Here is a 21,069-nt window from a genome sequence, read left to right as displayed (position 1 = left end):
AAGCACACTATATTGGAAAAACCAGCAGAAACATCATAATTATATACCATTAAGACACTGCAATAGAAGAGAATAATGTATGGTATCAAGAGTATAGATACTGATCTTACTATTCCGCATAAAAGGGAAAAAGATGCCCATATGGGCATTGTTGATTAAACTGAAATATAAATTATGCACACCATAAAAAGAATAAAGTTCTCAATAAACACAGAAATTTGAAAAACATGAAATTTCTTAACAATTTTCGGTATATATTTGATGTATTTCACTTTAAATAAATCTGACATCTCGATTTGCATTTTTACCATGCTTGTGCCTGCCTCTATGTCGTGTACTATGTATCAGCTTAGTTTGTAAACAGTAAACTATGCTATATCACTCAGTACATCTCCCTTGTGCCCAGTAAAGACAATGTTTATGTGCTGAAATATTTTCGAACTTTGTCCAGTCAATTGTCATTGCAGACTTAATGGGCTTGATTTCTGTTGATAAAATTCTTGTGTGTTTTGGACGACATTATGTTCTAAAATAAAGTATCAGCAATTCAGCCACTTGCAATGGCAGCTGCAATGTAGGTAGGTCATTTCATAATTTGACATGGTCTACAACACAAATGAATTTCCACAACACAAAAAAGTAAGGATTGATGAAGCACTGGAAATCTGTTAACTTTTAGAAACAGTCCTGTCATAGAATGTTTTTGAATTTAACAGAAGAATCTACTGTATTTTATTAACTCTAACACACTATGGACTACACGACGCACTTTTTTTTTTTAATTGCTTAAAAATTAACATTTTTATCATTTTTATTATTAGACTGCAAAGCCATACTAAAAACATCTTAGTTTATAAAACCAAACTGACCTCTCAAATCACTGAAAATCATCATCTAGTTTTGGCCATTTTTTGCATTCACTCCTCTGCACATTTAGGTTTCCTCATTTTTTTCAGTTCTTCTTTACCAGCCTGCCAATCGCAAATGTTTTTTTTTTCTGTTGTTGAAGCACCAAAATGCCACTCAACTGCTCTGTTTCCATGTTGTTCTGCATATGCTATTACTTTCCATTTATAGGCTGGATCATATGAATACTGTACCTTTTATTTTTTTCCATTGCGAAACTAGCTACTAAAAACAATATTGTACTGTTACCAATAACACAAATCACATTCAATTCAAGTTCACTGGCACCATAGACTGCAGTGACACATCATGGGCTACACAGTTTTCTAGATTTGTGATGGCAGGGTGGGAGGGAGACAGTGTCAGCAAGCTTGTGAATCCTCCCTACTCATGTTCATCGCATTGGTGCACTGATGCAGCGAGTTGAATTCAATGTTGCCAGATAGAGAGAGGTTTCCTGCTGCCTCGAGTGTATCGCCATTTTTAAAACTGGCAGGAATTTTAAATCAAACACTAGACATTTATATATTAATTTTGAATATAAGATGCACCTGAATTTTGGAGGCAATTTTTCAAAGAAAAAAGTACGTCTCATAGTCAGTAAAATACAGTATATGCAGCAAGAGGGGGCTGTAAGCAGGAAACTGCCTTGTAGGTATTTTATCTGAAATACATAAAAATGATGAAACAGATGTGGAAGAAGTAGCCCAGAATGTCTTCCATGCACCCCAAATTAAATTTACTATTTACATTGAAACAAATAGTCAAGTTAACTTCACTAGCACGGCTATAAATAAACGGAATATTGAACACTTATTCAGATCTTTAGAAAGCATAGGAGTACTTATGTTAATAACACAAAACCATGCCACCCATAGCAGTATAAAAGAGTGCACTTTAGAGCCACGATTAATAGAAATTTAAGGCCTTCACTGCTAGAAACCAACAAGAAGCCAATAAGTATAAAACAAGTCTCAAGAAACAGAAACTATCAAACAACGAAAAATCCAGGCTGGAATGTAAGAATATAACAAAAAGGATAGTTGCTATTCACCATAAATCGGAGATGCTGAGTCACAGAAAGGCACAACAGAAAGACTGTCCGAAACTTAGCTTTCCGTCAACAAGCCCTTTTAAAAAATAGACAACACACACACACACACACACACACACACACACACACACACAACAGTTAACAGAAACTCATTTTAATGCAGTCTGAACACACACACTTTTCATGTGAAAAATTTGGTGAATTGACTTACAACAGAGGGACGGATATTTGATAAACTAGCACAACGCATGAAGATAGAAGTAAAATAGGCTTCCGAGTCACAGGCGGAGTAAGGAACAAGCTGCAGCTTAATGAAATGTGATAAAAATTAGAAATTTTTGAACTCTGGAAAGTACAAACTCCAGTACAGAATCTGCGATGAAGAATACATTGGTCAAATAGGCATAAATTATTTCACACAATATAAAGAACACACTTATAAACCAAATAACACAACAGCAAACGGCTGCTACATCATCGTCACAGGATACACTACGAATGGATTTAAGGGGCTCCGGAAAGGCTCAAAATCATGAAATGTTCAATTTTTACTTTTTTGCGTTTTCTGAATCTGCAGACTATTACCTTTTAATAGATATATAATTTATTCAATTCTGAAGACTACAACTATTTTTAAATTTTTTTTGAAATGTGTTCTACATGGGCGTGACCCACTGTGGCGCTGTTAAACTGCTGTCAAATGGTGTTATTATTAACGTCCGTGTTCATTAGGTACATTTTAGTGATGTGAGATAAAGTATGTGTTGTGGCTAACCTGTGATGGTTCAATATATATCGCTGGTGTGATTGTCGATTGTTTCATGTTTATTTACTCTGTAGTTATCTCGAAAATATTCGTAATTAATTCTGTTTCTTGAGTCTCTGTTCTGTTGAAGTATAATAATGAGTAAAAGTAAAGTTATTAGAAATCCTCTGAAGGCTTTTAAGAAAAGGAGAAATGTTGGAAAGCCAAAGGTATTTAGAAATATGGGAATGAAGATAGGTTCTAACATGGTACGAGCGATGCTTGCTTTAGACAAGGAACGCCTTCGGGCTGCAGACAGGGCTGTAAAGAATCTAGAAATACAAGCAAGAGTAAACAGGAGGAGGAACAAGAGGAAGCTGGAGGAGGAGTTTGCAGAGGATGAAGATAATCCATCCTATGGACCTGGAATGCACTAAAAAGTTGTCGCTCGATTCCCAAAACTTTTATTTTCTCATACTAATTACATGTTTTCTAAGGATCTTCCAAACATATTTGTTTCAAACTTTCAGTAGATGTTACACAGTACCTTCTGCATAATTTAACACAGCCTTTTTCCAAAAAACTGCATATTTTTGAATATATAAATAAAAAATTGCAAAAAAATGTTGTGAATTTTCATTACAATTGAAAAAAAATCATCTTTAATAACTGAACTAAAATATTGTAAAATCCCTGTGTTAAGTTGTAGCCCATATTCCAATAAATAATCTGTAAAAAGTTCAACTTCCTACCTCAAATACTTTGTGAGGAAAGATGTGATTTATAAGCGTTATTTTAACATTGCGAGTATAGGCCATTCCGGAGCCCCTTAAAAATTTTACACAGCAAAGAAAAAGGCACCCTACTCAACATATTATTAGAAATCAAAATCTATGTTAATATCAATGTAACTGCATGAACTCCACCATAGGTCCAAGCAATCTCATTTCATGACATTTACATACAATATTTTTCAGGGCAGGATGCTTAACAATCCCATTTGTACACAGTCAACATGAAAACTCAACACTTAGGTTAGTATCTGACAATCTATTAGGCAATAACTAACTTATAATGACAATATTTACTTAGTTACTCCTGTCACCAGGGTAACCACTCATTCACTTACAAAAAATCACTCTGACATGTACATCTTTTCCTGATAAAAAATGACTGTTGACAATTAACAGTTTTCAGTTGATACGAAGAAATAATAATAATGAAGAACATGTTACTGTAAAGTTTTTAACACTATTTTATGATGTTATCTCTTGTTAAACAAGTCTAACAGATTTGCGTCAACTGTAAAATAGCCTCAGTCAGTAAGATGAAACAAAGGAAAGACTGTCTTCATGTATACGTACCATGTATCTCTCTATTGCTAAACAGATACATTTAGCTTTGTGAACTTAATTATCATCACTGGTGCTCCATTCGTTCTGATAGCCCCTCACTATAATGACCATTCCTACTTCGATGTAGGCAGCTGTGCAGGTCTCTGTTTGTCTCCTTATTGCTTACAGTTATTTTGTGTGTATGTGTATGTGTGCCTTGTACAAACACAAGCAATAATTGGTTTTATGTCATAAAATGACCATGAAATGTAGAAAACATATTCTAGTATTAAAATTCCCTCATAGAAACAGAAGCAGTCGTGGAAGTAAGAGAGGAAATTAACAACACTGGAATCCAATCAAAGATAATTTGTTACAACAACAAAATGAGTTTTGTTGCTAACAAAGAAAAGGATACAAGAACTGCACAAACTGCAAACGGCTGTACAAAAATTAAAACTGAAAGATGATTACAGCCAACATTATTACCACCTCTCAAAACTAATGGCAACCATCATGATATCATTTTCCAACCTCATTTAATTCCACGTCTATACAGAAAAAAACTGAGAATGATGCCTAGAAAGAAACATGTAAATGTCGCTCATTCAATGTATCGATAAAATTATTAGCTATGCATCCTGCCATTTGATGTGTTGCAACAGCAGCTTGAAAACCACATGAGCTGCTGTTACTTTCCTTGCAATTTCAACATTTTCATTTAAGTTCAAAAATAAAGGTTGAATCAGTAGTCAACAGAGGTAATGATATTGTGCTGTTACAATTTGTTCATTCAATAATGGAGACAATAAGACAAACCAAAATAGAGACTGGTATAAATAAAACATTTGATAAAATCCATAAAAATCTTTTCTGTCAATCAAGTGAAGTTCTAATTTTTAAATATATAATAATTTAACAAATGCAAATTAAAAAATAATTACCTTTGAAAGAACTGATTTATCTTTTATTATGTATTCATAGGTTGTTAGCAGTACATTAAATCTTGAAGTTCGCATTTTGGTCTGCAGACTGCGTCGAATGGAAGGGGATCCTTTGTATGCTACCACACACACTGATGGTGCCCACTTCTCGAATTCTAGCACCCAATTTGACAGCGTGCTTTAGAAAATACAATGGTACATCAGAGGCTATGTAGTTACAATTTGAACACCAACATTAACAAATATGAAATTGGACACAAAGTCAAAAATAATGGTTGGTTGGTTGGTTTTGGGGAAGGAGACCAGACAGCGTGGTCATCGGTCTCATCGGATTAGGGAAGGATGGGGAAGGAAGTTGGCCGTGCCCTTTCGGAGGAACCATCCCGGCATTTGCCTGGAGTGATTTAGGGAAATCACGGAAAACCTAAATCAGGATGGCCGGACGCGGGATTGAACCGTCGTCCTCCCGAATCCAAAAATAATAATGAAACAAGCAGTTTTTGTGTAGATCAGAACATGGAATCATGTGCTTGGGAGTTGTTACTGCAGAATACTTCTCTTCAAATTTTAACTGTCTACAGATTCCCTCCTGGAAACTTTCAGCCATCTGTGAGAAGTCTAGGTGCAATATTGAGCTAGTTGTCAGGGAACAAAAAACAGTTAGTAGTTTGTGAAGACTTCTATTTATATTTTTTAAAAGATTCTGGCTGGAAAAATGAACTGGGATCATTATTTGGCTGTTTCAGTAGTTCGTTTCCCAAAAAGCATGCAGCCCGATTGATAATATTTTTACAGACAGTGCCCAGACTGAAACAACTAATGTATACCAAATTGTTAATGGAATATCAGATCGTGATGCACAATTAACGATAATAAACAATAGAGCACCTTAAAGCCCTGATGTAGATTCACACAAAGCAGCAAGGATTATCACTGAGAACTGGATACAATGTTTTAAGAATAAGTTAAAGAGGTGGTATGGGATGAGGTATACACAGAAAGAGGAGCTAATGTGATATTTGATATATTCCATACTAAATTTGCGACAAGATTTGAAAGCAGCTTTCCTCCAAAATTATCCAGAAAGTCCATTAAAAAACTAGTAAGTCACTGTTAATGAAAGGTATGAACATTTCATGTAAGATTGAAAGGGAAATTTATATAGAGGCCAGAGTTAAGTCAAGATACAGTATTACTTTGATTCTACAAAAAAATACTATAATATTTTAAAGGGAAGTAATTACAATTTCCAGAAATATGCTTGTCTCACAGGAAGTAATAGGATTGAAAATATATGCAAACTGTGAAACAGGAGACAGGACAACCCATCAGTGTACAAGATACAACAATTAAACTAAATGACAATGTTGTTGCTGATAATTCACAAGTTGCAAAATTTTTTAACAATCGCTTTCTAAATGTAGTAGCAAAAATAGGATTAAATGGTTCAGTTGAAGAAGCACAAGAACATATTAAAATGTCATTCTACAAAACTGAGTAACCAGAACTGACACCAATCACCTTCACTGAAATTTAACAGAATTGTAAAAAATTTAAAACACAAAACTTCATATGACAATGGAATTTTGAAGAATTCTTACAAGTTTCTCAACTTAATAAGTAATGGCCTTAGTGATATATGTATGGCTTCACTAGCACATGGAATCTTTCCAGAGATAAAAATATGTGACTGTTGAACCCCTTCATAAGAAAGTTGACAGGAAAGACGCAAATAATTACTGTCCAATTTTCTTACTGACTATTTTTCTAGAACATTTGAAAAAGTAATGTACTGAAGAGTAGACACACATTTAAGTAGAAACAATTCACTTAGCAGATTACAGTTCGAATTATAGAAGGGCTGTTCAACTGAGAATGCTATTTATACATTCACTCTCAAAATATTACAATTCTGAAATATTAAAATAGCACCAGTTGCTATTTTTTGTGATCATTCCAATGTGTTTGATTGCATAGATCACGTTACTCTTGTAGAAAACTTACCTTTTATGAAATAGAGGGCTTTACACATGATCAGTTTGAACCATACTTAACAACAGACTGGAAGAAGTTGTGCTGGGTAATTAAGACTATGTTTCAAACATATAAAATTTTATTGATTGGTGAGAAATTACAGTGGGGGTCCAACAGGATTCAATAATCTGTCCACTCACATTCCTCATAAATGTGAATGACTTTCCACTTAACATTCAAGCAGAATTGGTACTTTTTGCAAACAATACAAGTGTTACAATAAATCCCATTAGAGAGAAAGCATCAGAACAGACTGTTAATGATGCTTTTCAAACAATTATTTGTTGATTCTGTTAAAATGGACTCTCCCTTGATTTTGAGTAACCATACTATATTCAGTACTGCATAAAAAATTGAGTCATACACAAAATTGATATAACAAATGAAAATGAGTCAGTAAGCAGGGTAGAAAGCTCCAAATTTTTGGTTGTACATATTGATGAAAAGAAGCAAATTACTGAACTGCTTAAGCATTATGTTTAGTGACTTTTTCTAACCATATAATTGCTAGTCTTGGAAACAAGAATCAACCTCGTGACACACACTGCCAGAAAAAAAATTCAATAAGCTCAAGGACAAGGTCATTTTAATGACAAGTGAAGTGACAGGTACTTCATCACTGCAGGAATATATGATAAAAAAATTCAGACCAAACGAAACACACGTCACAGTAATTGGTGCCCCAACAGTCAAATCAATACACAGTATACCCACCCTCTTGCGACAACACAGGTTTGTATTCTCACGTGCAAATGACCATAAGGGTGCCAGGGGCATCCTGCAATGGACTGTCCCAAGCATCTCTTGTCTTTTTTTGTAATTCAGCACTGATTCTTGCAAGCCTTGGAGAATGAGTAAGTTCATCATATCCCGTATGTATACAATTGGTAAGAGAGATCTGATAGTCTAGCTGGCTGGGGCAGTAGTTTTACACAATGAAAGCAAATTTCTTCACAGATCTGTATATGGACGTGCACTGTCCTGCTGAAAAAGAGCACCACCTTCCTATAAAAGATATGGCAATGGCATGTGGATAATTACCTATGCAGTGTAGTGGTTACTTTACCCAGCAGAAACACCAAATGTGACTACGAGTTGTACATGACAGTTCCCCACACCATGAAGCCTGAGATGGGACCTTTGTGTTGTGAGTGAATGCACTCTGGAATAGGCAGCTCACCAGGTCTATGCCATACACATTTACATCCATCACTTGCATGCAGACAGAACCTACTCTAATCACTGAAGACATCAAAGTACACTATTGACCATTAAAATTGCTACATCAAGAAGAAATGCAGATGATAAATGGGTATTCATTGGACAAATATATGATACTAGAACAGACATGTGATTACATTTAAACGCAATTTGGGTGCATAGATCCTGAGAAATCAGTACCCAAAACCACCACCTCTGGCCCTAATAACTCCCATGATACGCCTGGGCATCGAGTCAAACAGAGCTTGGATGGCGTGTACAGGTACAGCTGCCCATGCAGCTTCAACACGATACCACAGTTCATCAAGAGTAGTGACTGGCGTATTGTGACGAGCTAGTTGCTTGGCCACCATTGACCAGACGTTTTCAATTGGTGAGCGATCTGGAGAATGTGCTGGCCAGGGCAGCAGTTGAACATTTTCTGTATCCAGAAAGGCCCGTAGAGGACCTGCAACATGTGGTCGTGCATCATCCTGCTGAAATGTAGGTATTCGCAGGGATCGAATGAAGGGTAGAGCCACGGGTCATAACATATCTGAAATGTAATGTCCACTGTTCAAAGTGCCGTCAATGCGGACAAGAGGTGACCGAGAAGTGTAACCAATGGCACCCCATACCATCACGACGGGTGATACGCCAGTATGGCGATGACGAATACACGCTTCCAATGTGCGTTCACCGCGACGTCGCCAAACACGGATGCGACCATCCTGATGCTGTAAACAGAACCTGGATTCATCCGAAAAAATGACGTTTTGCCATTCGTGCACCCAGGTTCATTGTTGAGTATACCATCTCAGGCACTCCTGTCTGTGATGCAGAGTCAGGGGTAACCGCAGCCACGGTCTCAGAGCTAATAGTCCATGCTGCTGCAAACGTCGTCGAACTGTTCGTACAGATGGTTGTTGTCTTGCAAACGTCCGCATCTGTTGACTCAGGGATCTAGAAGTGGCTGCACAATCCGTCACAGCCATGTGGATAAGATGCCTGTCATCTCGACTGCTAGTGATACGAGGCCGTTGGGATCCAGCACGGCATTCTGTATTACCCTCCTGAACCCACCGATTCCATATTCTGCTAACAGTCATTGGATCTCGACCAACGCGAGCAGCAATGTCGTGATACGATAAACCGTAATCGCGATAGGCTACAATCCGACCTTTATCAAAGTCGGAAACGTGATGGTACGCATTTCTCCTCCTTACACGAGGCATCACAACAACGTTTGACCAGGCAACGCTGGTCAACTGCTGTTTGTGTATGAGAACTCGGTTGGAAACTTTCCTCATGTCCGCACGTTGTAGGTGTCGCTACCGGCGCCAACCTTGTGTGAATGCTCTGAAAAGCTAATCACTTGCATATCACAGCCTCTTCTTCCTGTTGGTTAAATTTCGCGTCTGTAGCATGTCATCTTCGTGGTGCAGCAATTTTAATGGCCAGTAGTGTATAATTCTACTCTCCAGTCAACACTTTCATGACACCAGAATAAACATGCTTGGCAGTGTCATGATGTCTGCAGCAGCCTGACCAGAGGCACACAGATCTCAATCCTGCTTGAAGCAGATGGTACCTAATGGTCCCTGATAACGCAGCAGGTGCAATTGGTGTCCAGATTTTGTCCCCAATGATGTTCAATCAGCCACCAATGCTCACACAGTGTGTCAATCTCAACGGGTGGAACCTGGTCTACAGGTATGGGAATGTTCCACAGACCAATGGTGAAAGCAGCGACACATCGTCAATACACCGTGCCCACCATGCACAGCAATCCATTGACATGTCCATACAGCTTCCCACAGGCGCACAATGCAACCCCATTCCCAGGGATGAAGCTGTTCAACAGCAGTACATAACAGTGGATTATTGTACCCCAGATTCAATGTTGCAAACATTGTTCACCACTAAACTGAGCACAGTTACTGCCTACAGAGTCAGAACACAGGGTGCACAGACAGGCCTCCCGAGTGCCACCTGATCACCAATGATCTTGATAAATGAATTACTAACACTACAACCCCTCAGTGTATGTATATTATACCCTGGTGTCACTGAACACAGGCCCTGGGGGGGGGGGGGGGGTTCATTGCCCCCCCCCCTCCCCCTAGGCTCTCAGCAGTAAGAAAATATGTGATGTTCACCCATGGTCATCATGTAGGCACTTCTTCAGGGAATTAGGCATTTTAACTGCACCATCAAGATACATATAGTCACCAATGAAATCATCATAAATAACCCATCACAATTTGAGAAGAACAACGATGTGCATACCACCAACACTAAAAGAAAATATGGTCTTTATTATCCATTATTGATGTTGCCAATGGCTCACAAAGGAGTTCAACTTGCAGCAACCAAAATTTGTGATCATTTCCCCAATAACGTAAAATGTCTGACAGTTTTATATCTAACTTAAAATTGTTTCTTCTGGACAACTCCTACTATTTCAAGGAGAATTTTTTATTTAAAAAACTGGTAGCCTGTAAAAAAAGCCTAGGGTTTTTTTAAGTGTATTTGTGTGAATAGGACTAAAACATTACATGTTCATTAGTGATAACAATGATCATGTATTAATATCCTATAAACTGACTTATTCCACATCATTTTGATGAAAGGATCAGTCAAACGAGCTACAGAACATGTACCTCACTCAAATATGAATAATATTATATGAAACAGAAACAATAACATAATACGTCTGAAATTTATTTCTGTTATATCAAATCAATGTGGCACCTATCTTAAGTACCTCTTTGATTTCAAAAAGGGATATGTACTTCATAACATCTGAAACAGCCTGTCTATCAACGATAAAGAAGGCTTTGCATATTGCATGGTAAGTAGCAATTGTTACTACCTTTCGTTTGTTAATTAGCATTAACACAAGAACCCTTATTCCCTCATAACATTTATGTCTACCCATTTAAATACTCTGAGACCATAGCTAACCTTTAGGAAGAATCCTCCTTCCAAACTAACACAATACACATACATACATACATACATACATACATACATACTTGTACATACATACATCCGTAAGGCTACATTGTCCTAGCTGACTAAGTTGCACCAGCACTACAGCTTGACTTGTTTTGTGCTGGTGTATGCTGGCACCAGCACACCATGTGGCATAGAGGTTACAAGAGTATCGATAGAGGCCAACGACAAGACTCACTGGAAACATGCTACCAACGCCCTCTCAGTCGCCAGTATTTAGGATTGCCACCACGGACGGATTGGAGGACCAGTTTAGCCAGTTCGATCCTGTTACGCCAGTTGCTTCGAGTCTGTATGGCGTGGAGTTCCAGCGTGTCCCCGAGACAGAGTCACAGACTTAGCCTCTGGCACAGACAAGCAGCACATAGTAACCCATAATTGAACATAGCGGACTTCTACTTCAACAGCATTGAGGCTACATGGACTATACAAAATAGAAAGAATCAATTTGTAGAAATAATGGGAAGCGCGAAAAATAATATTATTGTAAAAGAAATATTGAAGTTGCTAATTCATGATTACCATGTCACCACTAAATTGCTGAAGTTGGCTGCACAGGATTTCCCTAGGAATAAATCATATGTTTTATCGCCACTACATGTATTGCATCATCTAGTTCCTTTGTTTTGTGTCATGTGTTCAATGAGCATGCAGTTCTGAGCTCTTGTAATGAGTTGTACCCAGAGTCAATTACTGGTTAAAAATTCAATTGTTGCAGTTTTTAACTATTCATTCCAAAACAAAAGTAAGCCCACTTATGTGCAATACTTCTGTAATGAAACAATGGGTTAGGATGATTTTTCATTACTTAATTACTTTTTAGGTTACACCAATCATCTTTTGAATTATTTACAACAAATATTGGTTTTATGACTTAAGCAGTATAGAAAGAAGAAGTAGGCAGTGTTTTCTTGGACAGTATCTGCAAGATATATGTGATAATGCACTGACTTGTGTGAATGAACTGACCAGTGAAGAACAAGAACTTTTATTATGGTGAAGCAACAGTCATTCGTACTGTGATTTAAGTTTTTCATGTGTGTGTGTGTTAAACACAAAGACAGGTACCTGCACAGATTCACTCTGCATAAGAAAATTTGCTGTAATCCCTTAAAGCACCATAGATGATCTGTTTCATCTGGATTGCGTGAAATTAGTTTAGAAAAGGCAAAGACCTTCAAAATGAGAAGTTTTAGCATTATTCCTGGGGAGAAAAATGTGCCCAACCTGTATCAAATTATGAACGAAAAACAAGCAAATGACGATTCACCACCAGACTATATAAATGACATAATGTGAAGGTGCAGACTCCTGAAAAATCTGTGCTCAATACTAGCTTAGGAGTATCTCTTGCAAAGCTGCATTCAGTTGCTCAGTATAGTCGGTAGGTAGCAGCCAAACGAAAATTGGAATCAGCAGCTGGGACTCTGAAAACTAAAATTTCATGAACATATCAAGTTGAGCTGGCTGCTGATGCAAGCACAATCCCTGACAGTGATTTAACAGAACTGGAAGAAAAGGCAAAACATCATGATGAACTCATGAACGAAATCAAACAGAATGAATATGCAAATAATCCTGGAAAAAATCAGTTACTTACTCTTGTGTCGCCAACTTGGTCTCGACAGAAAGTCAGTTCGAAATTTCAGGTTTCTAAATATTTGGTACAACAAGCAAGAGCTCTTTTAATGGAGAAGGGTATTTTATCAATGGTTAAGCAGAAAAGAGGAAAGACACTGCAACACGATACAGTGCAAACAGTAGAGAGTTTTTATTTGGATGATGAAAACACAAGAATAATGCCTCAGAAAAAAGACAAAGTGAGCACCAGCAAAAATACATACAAACAAAAGCGACTTGTTTTAAGTAATTTGACTGAACTGTATTCTCTCTATTACAAAGTATCCTGAAGACAAAGTAGGATTCTCAAAATTTGCTTCTCTTCGACCAAAACAGTGTATACTTGCAGGATCATCAGGAACTCATACTGTAGGTGTGTGCATTTACCACCAAAGCGTTAAATTGCTTCTAAATTCTATTTCTATTAAAGAAACATACCAAGATCTAATTCAAATAATACATGTAATATAAATAACCGAGCCTGTATGCTTCGACTGTGTGAAAAATGCCCCACCAGTTCATTGCTTCAAATCCACTTAGAAAATGAAATAAATACTATGATCCTGATGAGATGGTTCAGTACAGTCAATGGGTATCAACTGATAGATTGACTAAGTGTTTGATTCACATCTCTATCAGAATTCTGTGACACATTAATTAAGGAAATTGAAAACGTACTCCACACTCTTATTTCTCAATCACAATCTGATAACCGAAAATGAAGAAGGAAAAACTTGATGACGTATCAGTGTTAATTTTAATGGATTTCAGTGAAAATCTCAATTTTGTTGTTCAAGATGAAGTACAGGGGTACCATTGGAACAATGTCAGCTGCACTCTTCACACTGGCCACACATATCACAAAAAGGACAAACAGTTGCATGCAAAAAGTATTTGTATTGTTTCTGATGATCTCGAACATGATGTTGCCTTGGTGTACCAGACTCAGAAGACTGTATTAAATTTTTTTAAATGTGAATTTTCAGAAATTCATCTTGCGTATGCTGAATATTTCACTGATGGTTGTGATGCACAATATAAAAATTGTAAGAATTTCAGAAATATCTGCTACCATGAACACGACTTCAACATAAAGTGCAGCTGGTCTTTTTTGCTACCAGCCATGGCAAATCTCCTTGTGATGGTATTGGTGGCATTGTTAAAAGACTTGTCACAAAAACAAGTTTGCAAAGAGTTTATAAAGATCAAATACTTACAGCTTCACAGGCATTTGAATTCTGTCATGAGAACCTGCAAGGTCTTTTAATTCTCTTTGTTTCAAAAGATGAAATGGTACAAGTTGGACATTATCTTTCTGAGCACTTCACAAGTGCAAAAACAATTCCTGCAACATGATGTATGTATCACATTGTGCCAATATCACTAACCAAGATTGGTGCAAAAAGGCTGAGCTGTGATACAGATTTTAGTACTGTGCATGATTTCTCAGATGCACTTCCACCACAAATGCCAGAACACACTGTACAGCCCAACTGCTATGTTGCATGTGCATGTGACTCTTCTTGGTATTTGGTAATTGTTGAGAAGGTGAACTGTGAAGAAGGAGATGTTACAGTAAGGTTCATGCATCCTCATGGACCATCTCTATCCTTCTATTGGCCTGATAATGATGTTTGTGATGTTTCTTTATAGTCTGTGTGAAGTTGATATCACAACAGCAACAGGTCGTAATTATTCTCTGAGCAAAGAGTCCTCAAAGTTGGTGGAAGAAAAGTAGTTCTCATGCAAAAAAATATTATCCATGCATCAAAGTGTCTTTCACATGGGTAGTTTCAAATCAACTTGAATGCATATTGCAGCACCAGCATTTGGTGCCGTGTTGACAATATTGGCTTTTGACAAAATGCTTAAATATTATAAACCAAATGCTATGCATTTTTACATTGAGTTAATTTGGTTATGGCAGAGGTAAGAATGTGTTCATACATCGTAATGTACAAGTTGCCCTACATTTTATAATATGTAATTTCGTTTCATATACTGCAATTTTTGTTCAATTTCGATATTGTTATGTGCACTTATGTTTTTAATGTCTCTTGGGTAGTAATTGTAAATTAATTTTTCCCCCCAGTGCCATTCATTTCTCAAAACTGATTTTTTCTGTGATGAAACTTTATTATTTGTAGATCACTTTCCAGGGGGGAGGGGGGCAATTCTAATTTAACAATAAAATTAAATGAAATTAATTTACAAAAATTTAATTGGACAATTCTAACATGTTTTCAGAAACTACATATCCGAAAGGATATTCAGGAAAAAGACTGTCAGCATACTATATTTTGTTTAAAAACTGCACCCAGTTTTCAAATTTTTAGTTTGCTTTGAAGTAATATGTTGCATCAAACTTTCAGTAATTTCTACCAACAGAATGTATATAAAGCAATAAAAATTGGCAAAAGTTCATTATATTAGATACAAAAGCATTACACAAAATCTCAGTTTACAACTAGATAATGGGTGCCATGGCCTGGATGACTTGACGTGGAATGACCTGGGGAGTGTCAACATTTGAAGTAACAGCCAAACTCCTGTGATGTCACAAGCAGCTCTGTGATTATTTGCAACAAGGAGCTTCTGAAAACAATTCTGGACGAGGAGTTACTTTACCCACAGCTCCTGTAGCTCTCAGACCAGCTTAAAGTTCTGCAAATGAATTCCAACATGGAGCAGTGAAGATCCACAGTTCACAGTTGGAATTCTATTTATGGAAAAGGCGGTATTGACATAAAGTGGGATAATAAAGTACAACAACAGCTATGTAAATCCTTGAGTGATCATGAAAGCAAAGCATCAAGATCACATTACTATCAATATGTAGGCAAGAACTGATAATGGCAGACTCATAGGATCAAACACTTCACAAGACAAATTAACAAGTGCTATTTCTTCTCATCAGTTTTATGTGCAACAAATTTCCACGTTACTACAGAACACTACCCTTACAGAAGACAATGAAAGTGGTTCATGCACAGTGAGGCTACATCTCATACTCTATGCTTCATTGAACAGTACAGTACTAGCATTAATTTTTAATGAGTAACAGATTGGCCAAGGGGGTCCAGTAGCATGGCTTCGCAGTTAACCTGATCTTAATCCATTAAGATTTCTAGCTCTAGCAATATTTTAAAGGAATTGGAGTATTCCACATCCATTAACAATATGCATGTACTGAAAGAGGAGGGTAACCAGATGTGTGAACTAAAGTTTGTGATTCTTTGAGGAAGGGGGCTGATGGATGTGTAAGAATGAGTTGTAACCACATTCAACACCTCCTGTAGCGTCAACAGACAGATGGTTATCATAGGACAGATTGAATCCTATTTCAACAAATATTTTTTCCTCAGTGTACATCTATATGACCTTTTTCTAGTTTTCACTAGTAGCACTTCCTGTAAGAATACAGAACGCTTCTTGTTAAACAACCTGTATAATAACACAAGCATTTATTCACAGAGAGATACTTTATGATACTCAGTATTTGCTCAAATGACTGAAGTGATGAATCTACCAAGAAAAATTTATCACAAAAATGAACAACAACAACAACAACAACAAGAACAATAATAATAACAACAACAACAACAAACATGGTAGCAAAATCTAACAACAAAAGTAAGTGTGGTGAGGTTAAACACATAACCGATTATGGGAGCACAATCACAAACACGTGAACAATGGATTTTGACACTTTAAAAAAATTTCACAGCGAACAGAGTAGTCAAGCCACCACTGATGGACTGATATGGAAACACATTACATTAAATATTCTTGGCAAAACTACTTGACGAGACTGACACAGTTTTGTTCTATGAGTGTGACCATCACCACTTAAACTACTTACAACAATATTTGACATTGTCATTCCAGTCTTGTGACAGTAAGTAAGTACTGCTGTTTAATCTATAGGGACTATATCCACAGAGTACTAACTGACCGTAACAGTGCACGGTCAGCTGTGGTTAGTATCTGAAGCTACATCAAAGTTGACACTTACTGTCAGTCAGAGAGACTTACATTGTAAATGACTCTTCCTGACCCACAACAATATCCATCCATCCCCCCCCCCCCCCCCCAGTTTTTTAAAATGATTTAACTCCCATGTATTAAACACATTAAAATGTTGAGTTTGACACTTACAGTATTAGTAATTTGCATTGTTCTACAAAAAGCTAGTTTTTCATGTATCCAAATGTTTATCATGTGTATCTCGAGAACTATATGAGATACACCAATATAATTTAGCAGGTACACTCAGAGGTATATGCAGATACTGTCTGCAAAATGTGAACTACTAAATTATTCCATTATGCCTAATGCTGAAGTTTTACTGCATGAAGAACAAAAATGCAGTAAGAGATTAACTTTTTCCTTTCACTATTGTGAGTGATGTCTCTGCAAGAAAAAGTTTAAAAAAGGTTTGAAATAGTGTGTAAAGTCCATCAGAAGTTGCCAAGTTCTCTAGTTCTCAAATACTGGTTGAATAGAGCCTGCATAATACACGCACCATGAGCTCAACTGCCTCAAGACATGTACACAAGTTTCAAACTTTCATACTTGCCTTATTGTGTTAAACCTTTAATGTTAGACTACGCCCCCTTAATGAATACATTATATAGCATTTTAAATTTGGTCAACAGTTATATGAAATACTGAAAAATCAAAATCAAATTTGGGCTCTCCCTGAAAGCTACTCCACAGGAAACCTGCAACTGAAATTGGGTGACCAGGTGGTGACTGTTTAATAATACAGACTGTTCATATGGACTTAGTCTAGAATGTTAATGATTGGCTTGCAGTGTGTGTTAAAGGAAGTTAAGAGAAGTTGTGGAAAACTTAGAATTCATATGAAAGACATGTAAAAATGCACAAGCATCAACTGGAGAGTATCTAAAAAAAAACAATTTCTCAACAATCAAAATAAGTCACAGGTAAACTCCAATGGTAAGTATTATAAGACACTTGAAACCATGCACACAGTTTGCTAAATTTAACTCCTCCTATGCTTGTCTTCATTAGCCAAGAGCATTCAAATGATGTGAAGAACATAATTTATGGAGGGTGGTTAATGACCCAACAGCAGCCTGGAACTCTTAGTTGTATCACAAGCTGTACCAGTCGATCACATTACTTTAATTAGTTCGGAAGTTTCATTACAATGTATGCCCTACTGCAGTGTGAAACATTCATTCAGTCTGTAAACAAACTTGTACAGATGAATGTATAAACATTTACATCTTTGAGTTTTTACAGTTTTTGTGAAGCACATGTTACCTATGGACCAAGAAAAGAACATAGATCAGCAATTACAGGTTGGAAAGCTATTGTTCAAGATGTTGGAACAGTACTTCAGTGGATCCCTGATATAAATTTATTTGGAGAATACATGAATGTAGAAAAACTGATGTGATCTTGCCATAATGAAAATGTTTGTTACTATCATATTAGGAACCATCAGATGGGAATGAAATGGCATCTTTGACAACAAATTAGAAAAACATTGGGGAAAAAAACAAGTGTTCAGAAACAGACAGGCTTAGGTATTGGTAAAGAATAACACAGCAGCATAAGAGTGCAAATGGGATGAGAGAGCGGAGGAGAGAGTGTAAACTGAGGAATGACAGTGTGGATAGCAATAAAAAAGTTAAAAACCTTACATAGTTTATTAATTTATTTAATAAGCATAAAAAAGTAACTGAGAAGGAATCAGATGCAATAAATGGAAGCCACAGCCTTCATGTTTTATACTGCCACAGGTCAATAGCCACCTTTCATATTTGTTAGTACACTTCTTAGTCTGTGTGTGAATGACACAGTAGCAAGAAATATGGAAGACAGGCAATGTATCACTACAAAAAGGAGACAAAAACAACCACTGAATACATGACATACAGAAAGCTCCCAGTTATCCAGGTTAATGCAGAGCCAGGATTAAAAAGATAACAAAAAACCATGGATAACCAAAAATACAAGTTTATATCAGATATTAAAATTTACTGTCTTCACAAAACATGCTACAGGTCATATTTGAAAGCCCACTACAGTAGTTAACACTACTTGGCAAAAACTGACAATTTATTTCCAATATTTACACTCTGAACACGCTGTATTTTGTATCACTTGCCTTCAGTTCACTTTCAGGAAATAATCATCCAACTTATTCTGTCTCTGTTTTCCATTCCTTTTTCTCTAACAACAGTGCTCATTTTTCAGAGTGTCAAAACATTGGTTCAGTCAATCAAATTTTGCCCTATATGCTCTAATAACAGCACAACACATTTCTGTGCCTGAGTGTGCATGATAACACATTCCCCTCACTCTTCCTCTACAAAGCACAATTTGTTCGCTACATCTGTGGCACTTAACTGCTCAAATGCCAGTTCACATGAATCACTGTTTATGTTTTCACTACCACAAATTCGCTTTACAAAATCAGTCAGAAAAATAATAGTAATACACTCGTCACTACTATGACCTCAAAAACTACTTTCTGTGGATGGTGTTGCTATTTTCTTCCACAGTCAAGCTACTGTCAACATCATCGTGTTGTCCCAACCCTTATAAACATCTTGGACTGCAATGAGCACAGGGAAAGGAAAAGTATGATCAACAATTTATTTCTACTCGTGATGTTTAACAGTGCATTTTCATTTTGTATCATAAAACAACAAAAATTCTGAAGGGCACCATACCAGAGGAAATCCTAAATCATTTTCTTTTACTATCAGCTTTACGTAAGTTGGTAATTGTCAACATTGAGTTCATATGGAAGGAGAAAGGCAGTCATGTAGACTAGAAACTGGTCACAGATATGTTACAGTTATCTGAAGATGAAATGGGAAACAAAGAAAATATATTTCAGAGATGTCCAAGAGTCGGACTGGGACATGTATCATTTTCCAGAAATAAAAGATGAGTCACATGCATCATAGTGTATTTTAAACAAAATATCCATATAGCAACGGAATACTTCATGCTTCACATTTTTATTTTTTCAGAAATCACTGAACTATACGGAATAATCAACAATCCAGATAATCGGCTCCCTTACAATTGGGAGTTTGCTGTATATGGGAAAGAGTATCAAACCACAGTATAATATACTTACGAAAGTGGGACAATAATAAGAAACGGTCCATGAACTTCCTTTTTCTCCATCAAATATGTTATTAATGCTATTGTTTGTATTGTTTTTCCCAAACCCATTTCATCAGCTAATATACCATTCAGGCTGTTGTTGTACAGAGACACAAGCCATTCCAAACCCTGTAAAAAGTAAATAAATAAATTAAACTACACAAATAGTCTCATTATTATTGTATAATTCCTCAACAAATAAAATTTACAACTAAACATTAACAGGCTAAATGAGGTAAGCACAGAAACAATGGCCACAGTTAAAAGAAAATACACTCAAAGGCAACAAATCATTATTTCTAGGGGTCCACCAGTAATCATGTTTACACCACATCCACCTCTCCCTACAACTACATTTCTGTACTAGTTTTTTTTTTCCTCCTCTCTTACACATTCAAATTTATTCTTCTGTTGATTTCCTTTTTCATATTTCATGATTTATTGGCAACCATTAGCTGTATAGTGGGATGACGACAATGAAAATTTATGCCATACTGGGGCTCAAACCTGGATTTCCCACTTATCGCAAGCAGTCGCCTTACCATTAGGCTAGCCAAAAACAATTCACAGCCAGATCCATACTTCCATATGTTGTCAAATGTGTCTCCACATTCATTGTGTATATTCTCATACAGGGGAGACATTTCAATTACAAGTGTTTTTCCCAGTGCTGGCAGATAAATACAATATTTCAGTGCCTGTGTTGATCAGAAGAAAAAAAATCATGAAATATGAAAAACCAATCAAAAGCGAAATCAACAGAAAAATAAATTTGAATGTGTAAGAGAGAGGAAAAAACTACTACAGAAATGTAGTTATAGATGGAGGAAGGGGGGTGGTGGACGTGATCTGAATGATTAAAATGTCTCCCCTATAGAGGAATATATACATAATGGATGTACGAGTATAGGTTGTAGACACAAGGTTGATGACATATGGAAGTTTGGGTCTGGCTGTGAATTTTCCTCGCATAGCCTAATGGTAAGGCAACTGCTCACGAAAAGTGGGAAATCTGGATTTGAATCTCATCAGGCATAAATTTTCACTGCCGTCATTCGA

General features: G+C 36.6%; 1 protein-coding gene across 1 annotated transcript in view; it reads right to left on the bottom strand.

Moving 5' to 3' along the window:
- The window catches only part of LOC126249020 (ATP-dependent helicase brm-like), a 285,958-nt gene that overhangs the window by 119,152 nt on the left and 145,737 nt on the right, over positions 1-21,069 (bottom strand). Inside the window, exons 14-15 of the mRNA XM_049950621.1 lie at positions 19,982-20,139; positions 4,984-5,161 (exon numbers count right to left, since the gene is read on the bottom strand). Coding sequence (XP_049806578.1) covers positions 4,984-5,161; positions 19,982-20,139 — 336 coding nt within the window. The remainder of the gene's footprint in view (positions 1-4,983; positions 5,162-19,981; positions 20,140-21,069) is intronic.

The sequence above is a fragment of the Schistocerca nitens genome, chromosome 3, assembly GCF_023898315.1.
Source record: "Schistocerca nitens isolate TAMUIC-IGC-003100 chromosome 3, iqSchNite1.1, whole genome shotgun sequence".
Lineage (NCBI taxonomy): Eukaryota > Metazoa > Arthropoda > Insecta > Orthoptera > Acrididae > Schistocerca > Schistocerca nitens.
The sequence above is the reverse complement of the archived record's forward strand: the minus strand, read 5'-3'. Positions and strand labels throughout refer to the sequence as shown.